This window comes from Leptodactylus fuscus, chromosome 3, assembly GCF_031893055.1.
Source record: "Leptodactylus fuscus isolate aLepFus1 chromosome 3, aLepFus1.hap2, whole genome shotgun sequence".
Lineage (NCBI taxonomy): Eukaryota > Metazoa > Chordata > Amphibia > Anura > Leptodactylidae > Leptodactylus > Leptodactylus fuscus.
In genome coordinates, this window is record NC_134267.1 from 107,703,940 (window position 1) to 107,716,806 (window position 12,867).

The window sequence follows — 12,867 nt, forward strand, 5'->3', positions numbered from 1 at the left end:
TGTTGGCTAAAAGTATTGGCACCCCTGCAATTCTGTCAGATAATACTCATTTTCTTCCAGAAAATGATTGCAATCACAAATTCTTTGGTATTATTATCTTCATTTAATTTGACTTCAATGGAAAACCACAAAAAGAATTGTCAAAAAGCCAAATTGGATATAATTCCACAGCAAACATAAAAAAGGAGTGGACAAAAGTATTGGCACTCTTTGAAAAATCATGTGATGCTTCTCTAATTTGTGTTATTAACAGCACCTATTACTTACCTGATGCACCTAATAGGTGGTGGCAATAACTAAATCACACTTGCAGCCAGTTGAAATGGATTAAAGTTGACTCAACCTCTGTCCTCAAGCCCATGGCACTGTGGCTAACCTCCCTAGATGTGGACCGAAAAGAAAAATTGACGAGAGATTTCAACGCAAGATTGTGTGGATGGTGGATAAAGAACCTCGACTAACATCCAAACAAGTTCAAGCTGCCCTGCAGTCCGAGGGTACAACAGTGTCACCCCTTACTATCCGTTGGCGTCTGAATGAAAAGGGACTGTATGATAGGATACCCAGGAAGACCCCACTTCTTACCCAGAGACATAAAAAAGCCAGGCTGGAGTTTGCCAAAACTTACCTGAGAAAGGCAAAAACGTTTTGGAAGAATGTTCTCTGGTCAGATGAGACAAAAGTAGAGCTTTTTGGGAAAAGGCATCAACATAGAGTTTACAGGGGGAAAAAAAAAAGAGTCCTTCAAAGAAAAGAACACGGTCCCTACAGTCAAACATGGGGGGCGTTCCCTGATGTTTTGGGGTTGCTTTGCTGCCTCTGGCACTGGACTGCTTGACCGTGTGCATGGCATTATGAAGTCTGAAGACTACCAACAAATTTTGCAGCATAATGTAGGGCCCAATGTGAGAAAGCTGGGTCTCCTTCAGAGGTCATGGGTCTTCCAGCAGGACAATGACCCAAAACACACATCAAAAAGCACTAGAAAATGGTTTGATAGAAAGCACTGAAGACTTGTAAAGTGGCCAGCAATGAGTCCAGACCTGAATCCCATAGAACACCTGTGGAGAGATCTCTTGATGGCAGTTTGGAGAAGGCAGCCTTCAAATCTCAGGGACCTGGAGCAGTTTGCCAAAGAAGAATGGTCTAAAATTCCAGCAGAGCATTGTAAGACTCTCATTGATGGTTACCGGAAGCGGTTGTTCGCAGTTATTTTGTCTAAAGGTTGTGCTACCAAGTATTAGGCTGAGGGTGCCAATACTTTTGTCTGGCCCATTTTTGGAGTTTTGTGTAAAATGATCAATGATTTGACTTTTTTTTCATTCTCTTTTGTGTTTTTTCATTGCAAGCAAAATAAATGAAGATATTAATACCAAAGAGTTTGTGCTTGCAATCATTTTCTGGAAGAACATGAGTATTATCTGACAGAATTGCAGGGGTGCCAATACTTTTGGCCACCACTGTATTTCTTTACCCTTCCATTAAAGGGTTAGTTCTCTTTATGAAAATAAATGTTGAGATGTGGAGCTACGTAAACAGTGTAGGTCAGTAGTGCCGTTGTCACTTCCGTTGTCAATTTCACTTCATAATCTTTTAATTGTGAGTACCAGTAATCTTATATAAACAATGGCAACTCGTTTCTCTTATGAGTTAATGTTACATTCACAGGATATGCCATAAATGTTTGATAGATGCGGGTCTCATACCAGTCACTAAAATTGTCCCCCCAAACCTTGTACTGGATCACCCCATTCCCACTGACATCCAAATCCAGGCAGTCAAGAGTGGTAAGATTTACAGAAACCATCAAGCTCGCTGTGTGCTATGCTGTTTCCAGAATTTCCACCTAGTGTGCTACTCTTTTTCTTTGAGATGATTAGGGTAAGTTGGAAATGGGTTTGGGGAGTCCGTTTTAAAAATGTGACCCTCAAGGGGCAACATGGTGGCTCAGTGCTTAGCACTGCAGTCTTGCAGGGCTGGAGTCCTGGGTTCACATTGCGTGGATTTCCTCCCATACTCCAAAGACATACTGATAGGGAAAAATGTACTTTGTGAGTCCTATATAGGGCTTACAATCTACATAAAAAAAAAATGCGACCCTCGGTGGAGGTATATGTATAGTACAATATCAAGATCTCCTACTTCCATCTTGTTGAAATGTCATCAGGCTGCCTACTCGATCCGCACTATACTGGAGTCCTTTTACTATTTCATTATTTTCCTCTCACTCCTTAACATAGACTATAAATTACTCACTAAAATATTAGCGAATAGACTAAACACTGTCATTTTGGACTTAATCCAACCAGACCAAACAGGCTGAGTGCAAGGTCATACAAACAAAATAACAGTTTTTCATGTATTGTAACAGGAATGATCCCTTTTGCTCCCAAGGAAATTCTGAAAGTATAGCATAGCTTATATGGAGTATTTTCTATTAATTTTATTTCCAGGAAAGAACAACAGGAGCTCCTAAGATTACAGGAGGAGGACAAGAAAAAGCTAGAAGAGATGCAAAAACAAAGAGATGATGCTGAAGAAATGCAAACAAGTATGTCAATTACTTATAGTAAGAAAGAGGTAGAGTCAGTGACATAAACACCGTGGTAGCTGCTGCAGCGGCTACCACAGAACCTGGGACATTAGGGGGCCCCTGATGCTTTTTTTTTTTTTTTCTTTTAATAGGTTGTTACGTGCTGGAGTAACCCCAGCAAGTAATGGGCCCTATTTACTTACCAATCCCCGTGCCAAAACGGGCACAAAATAATGCGGTGTATACGCTCGTAACTCCCATTGAAATCAATGGGATCTTTTTGAGCGCACAAACTGCTGACACGCATAGACGTGCCAGATCACACTCCACGTTACATCGTGTGAACGCACCCTCAGCCTTAAGTAGGAAACAAAGAAACAGATATAAAATTGGTACACAGTATTACGGTGAATAATCAAATTATTTGTTTACTAATAAAAAATAAAGAAATAGTCATTGTGTTGTATTACTAAAGTATCATTTTTATTCTGTACAAATGTTAACAGTGAACCATATATTGTTTTAATTCTCTACTTCTCTACTATCATAGTATTTTCATTGTACATTTATTATGTGTGTAGTAGTATATTTTCTCCCTATATGACGTATGGCATGCATATGCAACATTTTGTTGATCGTGATAGGCCCTCTTTTGCAGCCTATTTTGGTATCCACATCAATGCTACATTGACAAGTTCACCTTCATGTCTTTATCTAGCAGACCCAGAGGAGCAAAATGCAGTCGATGCTGAACAACTTCTTCCCTCAGAACCAACTTCGCCAAAAGAAGTATTGGCAACCAACTTATCTGAGCCAGAAATACAGTCAGAGAAAGAACAGCCAGAGCAAGGTTACTATCTATCTATCTATCTATCTATCTATCTATCTATCTATCTATCTATCTATCTATCTATCTATCATTACATCGTACTCAGATAGACTTCAACAAACTACTTTCAAAAAATACTCAGTATAAGACGCTTTCGCACTGTTGTACGTGAGACGTTGTCCATGTGTGTGCCAGATTTACTGGCCTGTACACAATGCTTCGAGATATAGCACTGTTTAATAACCCGAGAATAGAAGTCTCCTGGATTTTCTCTAAGCATGCCTAAATTCTATTGGCTAAATTGATGACGACATGTTTTTTGCTCAGGTGTCAATATTCATGCCACACACCAGGAACCTTTGACATTATTAAATCATCATGAATGATACAAGAAACCGTGCTAACACTGACTTTGACCCTATGATGTTCCAAATTCATGGCCTTCACTTTATGGCATATTTCCTCTGAAGATACTTCGACAGGTTACCCTGAAAGGGGGTCATCTTCATTTGATTCCCTAACCCATTTAAACTGATTGGCCCAAAACATTACTTGATAGTAAGAAGGTGCATCATCACTATATATCCCAATCATCCTTTCATGGATTTTTTCAGGCTTCTTCCTTTTTTCCTTTGTAAGGAATTTAATCACAGAACAATGGGCCAAATCCTTCAATGTCTTTGTAAGCCTGCACTGCACTTGCCATCCTGTTACTTCCAGTTCTTTCATCAGACTGAACTGCTACTGTGTGTGTTGCATATCTAGATATGTCTCAACCTGCACAGACAAGTTCAGCTTTCTAACACTGACTGAATATACTGAGGTAGATAACTTATTGAATACCTCTCATAACAACCAAAATAGGCATGCCTTGTAAGGTCATGTAATATATAAGGGGGTTTTCTGTGATAACTTACCCTCTACCCCCTCCTCAAAGCAAATTCTTGATAGTGACCGTTATGTTATTGTAGTGGTATTGACAGTTCTTGTACCCATTAAAAAGAAATTGTCTAGAATTAAAACCAATCTTAACATGAAAATTTACATATAACATTTTCAGTTAATTTACATAAAAATTTGAGTAATTTACAGTTACCAATGTAAGCCTGTAAGTCAATGTTTATCCCATGATGGGACCTTGAGACATAGCTAGGGATAAAAGTTTAACTGGAGATTTCTAGTCAATACTCTATTCTGGGTCAGACATTGGTACACAGGGTAGCGACCTATTGGTGACACTACAACGTTAATGGGCTTCTATCACATCCCCCAAGTATATTCAACAGCTACCACTGCATTACAGGGCACATTAAAGGTATAGACAACATATGTTTGATAATTATGTTGCTTTTGCAGATTTGGGGAAAAACGACTCTCTAGAACACTGCTCTTGCCACTTAGACCCCTACCATCTACTGTCTGCACCACCCCATGCAGTGAGATTTGATCCTCCTACTGCTATAACACCGCTCATCCTATTGAGCGCCAAGAGCATTACTCCCAAGGCTGAAGCCCCCAGTGCATCAACTGTCTCATTTGCTTAAGACTTCAGAGTAATAATGTTTATCACTGTAATGTACTCTGCAATGTAGTGGTAGTAGTTGAATATGCTTGGGGGAGGTGATCGACTACATTTAATGTTTTGGGTCTTTTTTTCTAAATAAGAGAATTTTGCATACATTTTCTTTGGGTGTTTTCCAGTGCCCGTAAGACTCTCTGTACCAGCCGAATCTCCACAAGGAGAATTGCTACCTTACTTTATAGTTCTACTGGTCAGTCTTTATAAAGTCTGCAGTCATACTTATGTCATACAGTCATACAGCTTAGCTCTAACTGTGTATCCATTGTCTGAATTTCAACACTACTCTTACCTAACAGGAGAACAGTAACATTCAGAATATTTTATTTCAGTGCCTAAAAACCATAGGTTCAGAATTTTACAGTATAATGTAAGAAAGTGTTACATGAAACAAAACCAAGTATTTGTCACAGGTCTGTTCTTTAGATGCCATCTGCTTTTCCGTTGGGCACATGGCCCATTTTATATTAACATATACATCAGGTTATGTACACAGCAGATTGTTCAAGTTGCTTTTGTTTTTTTGTGCATATTTTGTTTGTTGTATGATAATTGCAATGTGAGATTTTAATTTCTTCCCAGAAATTGTTTTACCTGAAGTTCCTGAGGGAGGATATCCAGATGTGCCAGAGATAGAACCACTGAGACAGCTCATAAACACATTTAATGAAGAGTGGCAATTGCTAGAGCCGGTGTTCACTGACTCATCGCTACTTAATGTCACTTTCCTGGAAGTCGCTGATAAATCACCAGAAATGCTTCTACAGGAGGCAGTGACATCTATGGAAAGTGAGTCTGTAAATTAGGGAAGATGGGTCTTTGTGAAAAAGGTTTCAAAACTTGTATAGTAAGATGAAAAATAATGTGCATTTATTATACCATATATGAAATGATATGTACAGCAACATTTCATAAGCTTGGGTGATAATAGAAAATTATATTAAATAAACTATACACTAACACAGAATAAAGTATCCATGTCAAGTTTAATGTGTTATCAATTATGGTTTCATATATATGTCTAGTTGACAATATTGGTGATTCATTTATAGTTTTCTCTGTTGTCTCTGATATGGCTGCTAAAACTGCATGAAAAAATGCATGTTCCACAATACAATGCATGTAGAACAAACACTGTCATAACCAATCTTACTGTAACAGGAAAACCATAACTGTAAGCGATTGGGATACATAGAGAATATTATGACACAAGAAATAAATACACTATATCATTACCCTTGGTGCACTCATGGAATAAATATATGCTGTTTTCTGTTTATAGTATATTTATGTGTTGTAATATTTATGGTGTTACCCTAGGACCTTTTCAATATCAGGGATGGGAAATTACATCTCAGGACATAGACGAAGAAGCAGAAGACATACAAGCAGAACTGGAAGCTGGAGAGGAAGAAGGGGAACATGAAGAGGGAGAGGAGGAAGAGGCAGAAGAAGTAGGTGCTCTCTTTAAATATATTAAAAAGGAAACTTAACCAAAATTCAAATCGCAGAGCCTGAAATTTTTTCAAGAGCCATAAACCACCAAACATTCAACTCCTGAGCATGAATGTAGGATCTTGTCCTGTCTGCTCATTGATAATGTATCACACTTGCACATTGACCAGTGGCTTCAAGTGGAAAGTCTCATTGCTCCCTTCTCTTCTATAATGAGGACCTGGCATGGGTTGAGTCACCGTAGATGTCATTGCTGCAATGCCTACGCTGCATTTAGGGTTTGTGCAGGTGTTCGAAAACATGGCTGCTTTCTTCTTAGCTAGAGACATCATGCCCCTTGGTCACATGACCATACTGCAGCTCACTTCCAATTATTTTAATGGAATGGAAAGAAAGCAGACATGTTTTTGAAGTTCTGCACAACCCCTTTTAATAAAGTTGTGTGCTCCCTCTAGCAACAACAGTTTAAGATTAATTTCAGAATATAAATTACACTTTATCCTTTTAATAAAATATCCTGGTTCTTAACAATTCTGTTAGGCTAAGGCCCTATGATGCAGAAACGTTGCTTTTTTTGTTGCGGTTTTTTGAGCCAAAGCCAAGAATGGCTACAAAAGGAATGGGAACTCTACATGCTGTAGATAATGGTTTATAGTAGAAAGATAGGAAATATTTGTGAATTTAATGAACTCCCCCCCCCCCCCCAGATGCACCATTAGGTTAAGGCCCCATGGAGTGTCCCATAGCAAAAAAAAAAAGCATTGCGGTAAAAACTGTGCCGGCAACACGCGATTTTTCCTGCACTACTATAGACAGAAAGTTTCAATTATACGCATGAAGAAACCGCCGGCGTTTTCATAGGTGCAATTGGTTTTGGAAATCACTGCATGTCTGCCAACGGTTTTTACCCCAAAGTGGGCATGGGATTCGCTAGAATCCCATCCACTTTGCCCTGACTGTAAAACACCGCAATTTTTCCTGCGGCGTTTCTGTCCCGTGGGGCTCTGGCCTTAAAGACATGCTTTCTTTCTGTTCCCTAACTGAAAGTATTGCTAGATTAAATTCCACAGCAAAACTCAGTTACATTGTATTCCCTGTTGTTGTTGTTTTTTTTTGTAAGGATGAGGATAATATACGTGAAAAAAAGAAACAATATGGAGACTCTAAGCACTTCTGTCCGGTGGCTTTAAAAGATAACCATATACTTCATCCAGGACAAGCAGATCACGCAGCCATATACAGGGAGAAGACTTATTATTGCTCCAGTCCTGAAGCAAGAAAAAAATTTCTTGAGAATCCTCAGAATTATGTTGCTCATAAAGAACCATTACAGGTAACGTGTTTAAATCTTTGCCAGAGTTATAAGAAAACCTGAGCGGGAAAATGTTTTTGTTTTGTTTTTTTTGTACCTTTTTAGGAGAATCAATTTAATAGATATACTATATAGGTTTAATACACCTGGGATACTAGGAGCACAACTCGTGCTACTACTACTACTGTAATACCTTAAAGGGGCTCTATCAGCAAAATTATGCTGTATGAGCCCCACATATGTGCTTGCCTCAAGAATGCGAGCGTACTGCCATTGAGAAAAATGGCGCCCCTTTAAGGAGCATTAGTCTGGAGATTGTTCTTTCTTCTACCTTCTTTCATTACGCAGGAGCAAAGAGGCAGGGATCCAGACAGCGGGAATTCATGGTTCAGCTTCCAGAGTACCCTTTCTCTAGATGTCCTTTTAGCTGACTAATAAACCTGGGGAGCAGCCCAGCTACCCCTTCATAGGCACTATACAATAGATTAATCAACATGAGAGGAAGAGTGCCATTTTCAGCCACACTCCCCTCCTATTATATAGATGGAGCATCTAAATGAGTGCTTGCCTTCACAGATTGTTGTAATGAGACATCCCCTCTAATGTACTTTTACACTTTTCTTCAAGCTAGATTTAGAGTATGTTCACACTGAGTTTTTTGCAGGTGGATTTTGACGCAGAATCCGCTTCAAAATCTGCCGCTTTTTTTTCTGCTAGCGTTTTTCTTCCACTAGCGGGAAAATAAAGCGAGATGACCCTCCTTCCTTTGGATTCCAGCCACGGCGTTCATGGCGCGAGACTCCCTCCTGATTAGGCCTATTCATTCAGGCCTAAACTGGAGTCAAATGCTGCACTGCATCGGCATCCCGTCGCGGCTAGCCGTGCCGAGAGTTCACTCAACAGAATTTGGTTTCCGCCATGTGAACATGCCCTTATCGTTCTGAATGTAATGACAGACTTCATGGCATTTGACGGATTTATAAATATTTTATATTAGACAGAGAGTAGTGATATTTTTGTGTAGATATTGGGCCTTATTCATCATAACCATCTAATAATAAATCTGGCATTGTTGCCAATAACAACCAGTCACAGCTCACCTTTCAATGTTTAAACTGCTCAGGAGATATATAAGATAAGCCACAGGCAACAAATACAGTTTTATGCTTAAACGGGTTTTATTAAAGATTTTTCAATAAAATACAAAACGAGCAAAAAGAAAATAAGTCGAGCAACAATGAAGGAGCATATAAATCAGCAGGCTGGGAGGCCAAAAAGACCCCCCTCCGCATAAACCAAATACAGCTCAACGAGAAGAAGAAGAGGGAATAAGGAGGGGACAAGAAACAAACAAACACAAGACAAAGACGAAGAGACCACAAACAAGACGACAAATACAGTTTTAAAGCTAGACTGTTTCATTTCTTTCATTCGATGAGCAATTTCGCTGCTATGAAGATCTTTACAAGCCTCCACACTGAAGGCATTTTAAACCCAGAAGTGTCATACTACTGAATAGCCATTTCACAGTATATTTGTCATGTAAGATTTGCAACTTGGATATGAAGTGTAATCCGGTGTGGCTTTTAAATTTCAGGTTCCACCTTTGAGAGTGCTTCTACTTGGTAACAGTGGTTCTGGCAAGACAGTTAATTCAAGATGGTTAGCAGACAAACTGGGCATATTTCACATTCAATTCAAAGAACGCCTCCAAGAAATCATGCTGTCCAAGCTAGAGAAGAAGATTGGACCTCAGTATGAAGAAGACAGAGTTGAGGATGATCCAGAAGAGGATGCCATGCTGCTTCGATTAGAAAATGGAGACACAGATGCAAATTTAAGAGAAACTAGCATTGAGCCAAAGGTAAATTTGAAATAAATGTAAATGTTTGATATTTTTTCAGTGTGCAGTGGGGGCTAAATTAGATTGGCTTTGTTGGATTCATTGTGAAATAATGTGTTGTTAATATAGTTTTCCACCTTTTTTTATAGGAAGAGATTGAATTAACGGAAGAGGCCATAAAATTGTATTTAGCAGAAAATGATCCTCTTCCAACAGAAGTATTGGACCAGTTTGTGGTCGAATGGTGGACCAAAGCACCTTTTCAGTAATTATAAAATTCATCAAAATCTGATGGGTGGGGAAATAACTAGCTACTTTAAATATGCCAGATCATTGGGTGTCATTCAATGTGGTTTTTAATCTTGTGCAAGGGTAAGGGTCCATTCACATGGAGTAAAGTGGTGCTGATTCTGGCACGATAACTTGTGTAAGAATCAGCGCTGAAAAAAACTCCCATTCCTTCAATGGGTTCCATTTTCCACGCGGAACACATTGAAATCAATAGGAGGCTTTTTAACCCATTGATTTCAATGTGTTCCACGTGGAAAAAGGAATCCATTGAACTCAGTGGGAGTCTTTTTTTCAACGCTGATTCTTGCGCGAGTTATCGTAGCAGTTTACTTAATGTAAACTGCTGCTTAGGCACACAGAAGGGCTCAGAAGGGAAGGAGTTCTGTGCTTTTTAGCTTTTGGAGTATAGATTTAAGGGACTTTCTGGACACCATGTTGTTTTTGCAGAGCCTTGAAGGTGCCAGTAAATTGGAATCCCTAAGAAGTGACCCAATTTTGTGGAGGTAATTTTAGGGTCTCTGCAAACATGACATTGCATCCAAAAACCAACAATCTTAATCTGCATTCCAAAAGCACATTGATCTCTTTCATATCTGTGCCCAGCAGTTTATGCCCACCTGTATGGACATTAACCCTTGAGTGTTGCATTCATTTAATCTCCAGAAATGAATGTGCAACTGAAAATGAAATTTGAAAACCATGATTTTTTCAGAGATACACCATTTCAGTGCTTCATCTGTTGTATCCAGCTTGTGTCAGCAAAGACACACACTCCAAAAACTGTTTAAGCAGGCATCTTAGGCATAACAGTTTTTGAAGCATTCATCCCTGATACAACTTGGGCACAAAATATTGCGAACTGAAATAACTTATTCTTGGAAAAAGTTGCCATTTTCACCTTTCACCATCACATTCATGTCTGGAAAATAAATGAATGCAACTCTTGGGGATTAAAAATGTTCACTGTACTCCTGGATAAATTCCTTCACGGGTGTAGTTTTCAAAATAGGGTCACATGTCAGGGGATTCCACTTTCCTGTCTTTGCAAACATGTCATGTTGTCCAAAAACCAAACTGTCTAAATCTATGCTCCAAAAACTGTTTACAACAGTGTCAATCTTTCCCTTTTGGCATGCTGTCATGTACCTAAACATCAGTTTGCATCCACAACTGTAGTATTTTCATGCTTGGGGAAAAATTGCATAACAAATTATAGGATGCATTTTCTTTTACCCCTTTGTGAATGTGTAAATTTTAGGGCTATATAAATGTATTATTGAAAAAATTAAATGTTTAAAATTCACATTGTTTTAATTCCCATAAAAAGCTTAAATGGTTAACAAACTTCCCTAATGTGGTTTTGAATTATTTGTGGGGTGCAGTTTTGAAAATAGGGTGCTTTATAGGAGTTTCTAATATATAGTCCTTTAAAATCCCCTCAGAAGTGAATTAGTGCTTAAGATATTGGTTTGAGAAAATCGCTGTTACACCTGTCAGCCTTCTGATATCAAAAATAAATGAAAGCATGATTAAAGATGCTGCCAATATAAAGCAGAGATATGATAGATAATATTTATTAACATATTTAGTCTGAAAAGCAGAACATTTCACATTTTGAAAATTGATAATCTTTCAAAATTTCCATCAAATTTCCTTTTTTTTTCACAAATAAATGACAAAATATCAAAGTTTAGCAGAATGTGTAATGAAAAAACTGTTTCAAAATCACCTGGTTAATTTAAAGCATCTCAAAGTTATTGCCATATAAAGTGACATGTCAGTTTCGAAAAAAGGGCTGTGCCCATAAATGGGCATTCCCACGAAGATAACCATTTTTAAATTTGTAGATAATTAAAAGTTGAACATTTGCAATATATAAGTAATTAAACATTGTACAGAGTTTATAGAGTTTCTCTAAATATCTTGTGGTCACAGTCTGTTGTCTTGATCGGTTGCCACGTGTTTTTTTCCATCACGTTTGGCCCACATGGGGCCCCGGCATAAGTCAATTTTTTTGGGTTAAGCTTAGAAAATACAAGCACAAATTCTAGCCATTCTTCCTCCATGTGAACCTATTCTATCTTGTGTAAAAAAAAAAAAAAAAAATTCCATTCATCGTTCTTATCAAACTATGGCTGTAAAATATACTGTGGCAGCAGGAGCTTCTCTTATTGAGCCTCAGACATCTGCCAGCGAAAAATAAAAGAGACCAGGAGGAATAAAACTCAATGGGCAAGTTTACTGTTATTATAAGTTTCTAGGTTCTATCTTCATTCTATTCATATACATTTTCAAAACTGTCCAATAACCCAAAGTATCTCATAATCTGATACCCATAATACCTTTGGTGTGAGCCATCTTCTATACTGTTTTTGGAGCGTTCATGCTGTTGTGTTTTATTATTTTACAGTTCAGCTGGATTTGTGCTGGATGGCTTTCCTAGTACAGTTGAGGAAGCTCAATACATAGGTGACCGTGGCTTGTTTCCAGATATTGCGATCTTCCTCGAAGCAGACGAGAGTGACATTTGTGATAGATTACTACCCCCACGTTTAGCTAAGTGGCAAGAACGAAGAAGAAAAAAGCAAGACCGAAGGCAGAGACTTAGAGATATGAAAAAGAAAATAAGGGTGTGTAAAACTTTTTATGAGGGAAAATTTCATGCATTTACTTTTTTCCTCCACATTTGGGGTCACACTGCAAGTAACAGATTATGAGAGGTCCTGAAACCATAAACTAAAGGGTGTATTACACTGCCTAATTATTGGGCCAATTGTTCCTGATAATTAATACTTGTAAGGTTTAATCCACATGTTCAGGTTTTTGCTTGAAGTGCTACTTTAAGTCTATCCTCTCCTGGCTTTAGCTTCAAAAACTGTATGCAAAAACCTGAACATGGAAACACAGCCCTATTGTGTTTCTGAAGGTCAACCAAAATGATTGTTTGTTAGCTGATAAACAGGTATGTACTGCCAATAACCAGTGTAATAGGCCAGTGCAAACAAGCCCCGATCCACCAGTATAA

General features: G+C 38.4%; 1 protein-coding gene across 1 annotated transcript in view; it reads left to right on the forward strand.

Moving 5' to 3' along the window:
- AK9 (adenylate kinase 9) overlaps positions 1-12,867 on the forward strand; it is a 147,836-nt gene that overhangs the window by 72,982 nt on the left and 61,987 nt on the right. Inside the window, exons 19-26 of the mRNA XM_075268176.1 lie at positions 2,454-2,551; positions 3,255-3,383; positions 5,524-5,730; positions 6,262-6,395; positions 7,517-7,729; positions 9,306-9,572; positions 9,701-9,816; positions 12,253-12,472. Of these exons, the coding sequence (XP_075124277.1) occupies positions 2,454-2,551; positions 3,255-3,383; positions 5,524-5,730; positions 6,262-6,395; positions 7,517-7,729; positions 9,306-9,572; positions 9,701-9,816; positions 12,253-12,472 (1,384 nt within the window). The remainder of the gene's footprint in view (positions 1-2,453; positions 2,552-3,254; positions 3,384-5,523; positions 5,731-6,261; positions 6,396-7,516; positions 7,730-9,305; positions 9,573-9,700; positions 9,817-12,252; positions 12,473-12,867) is intronic.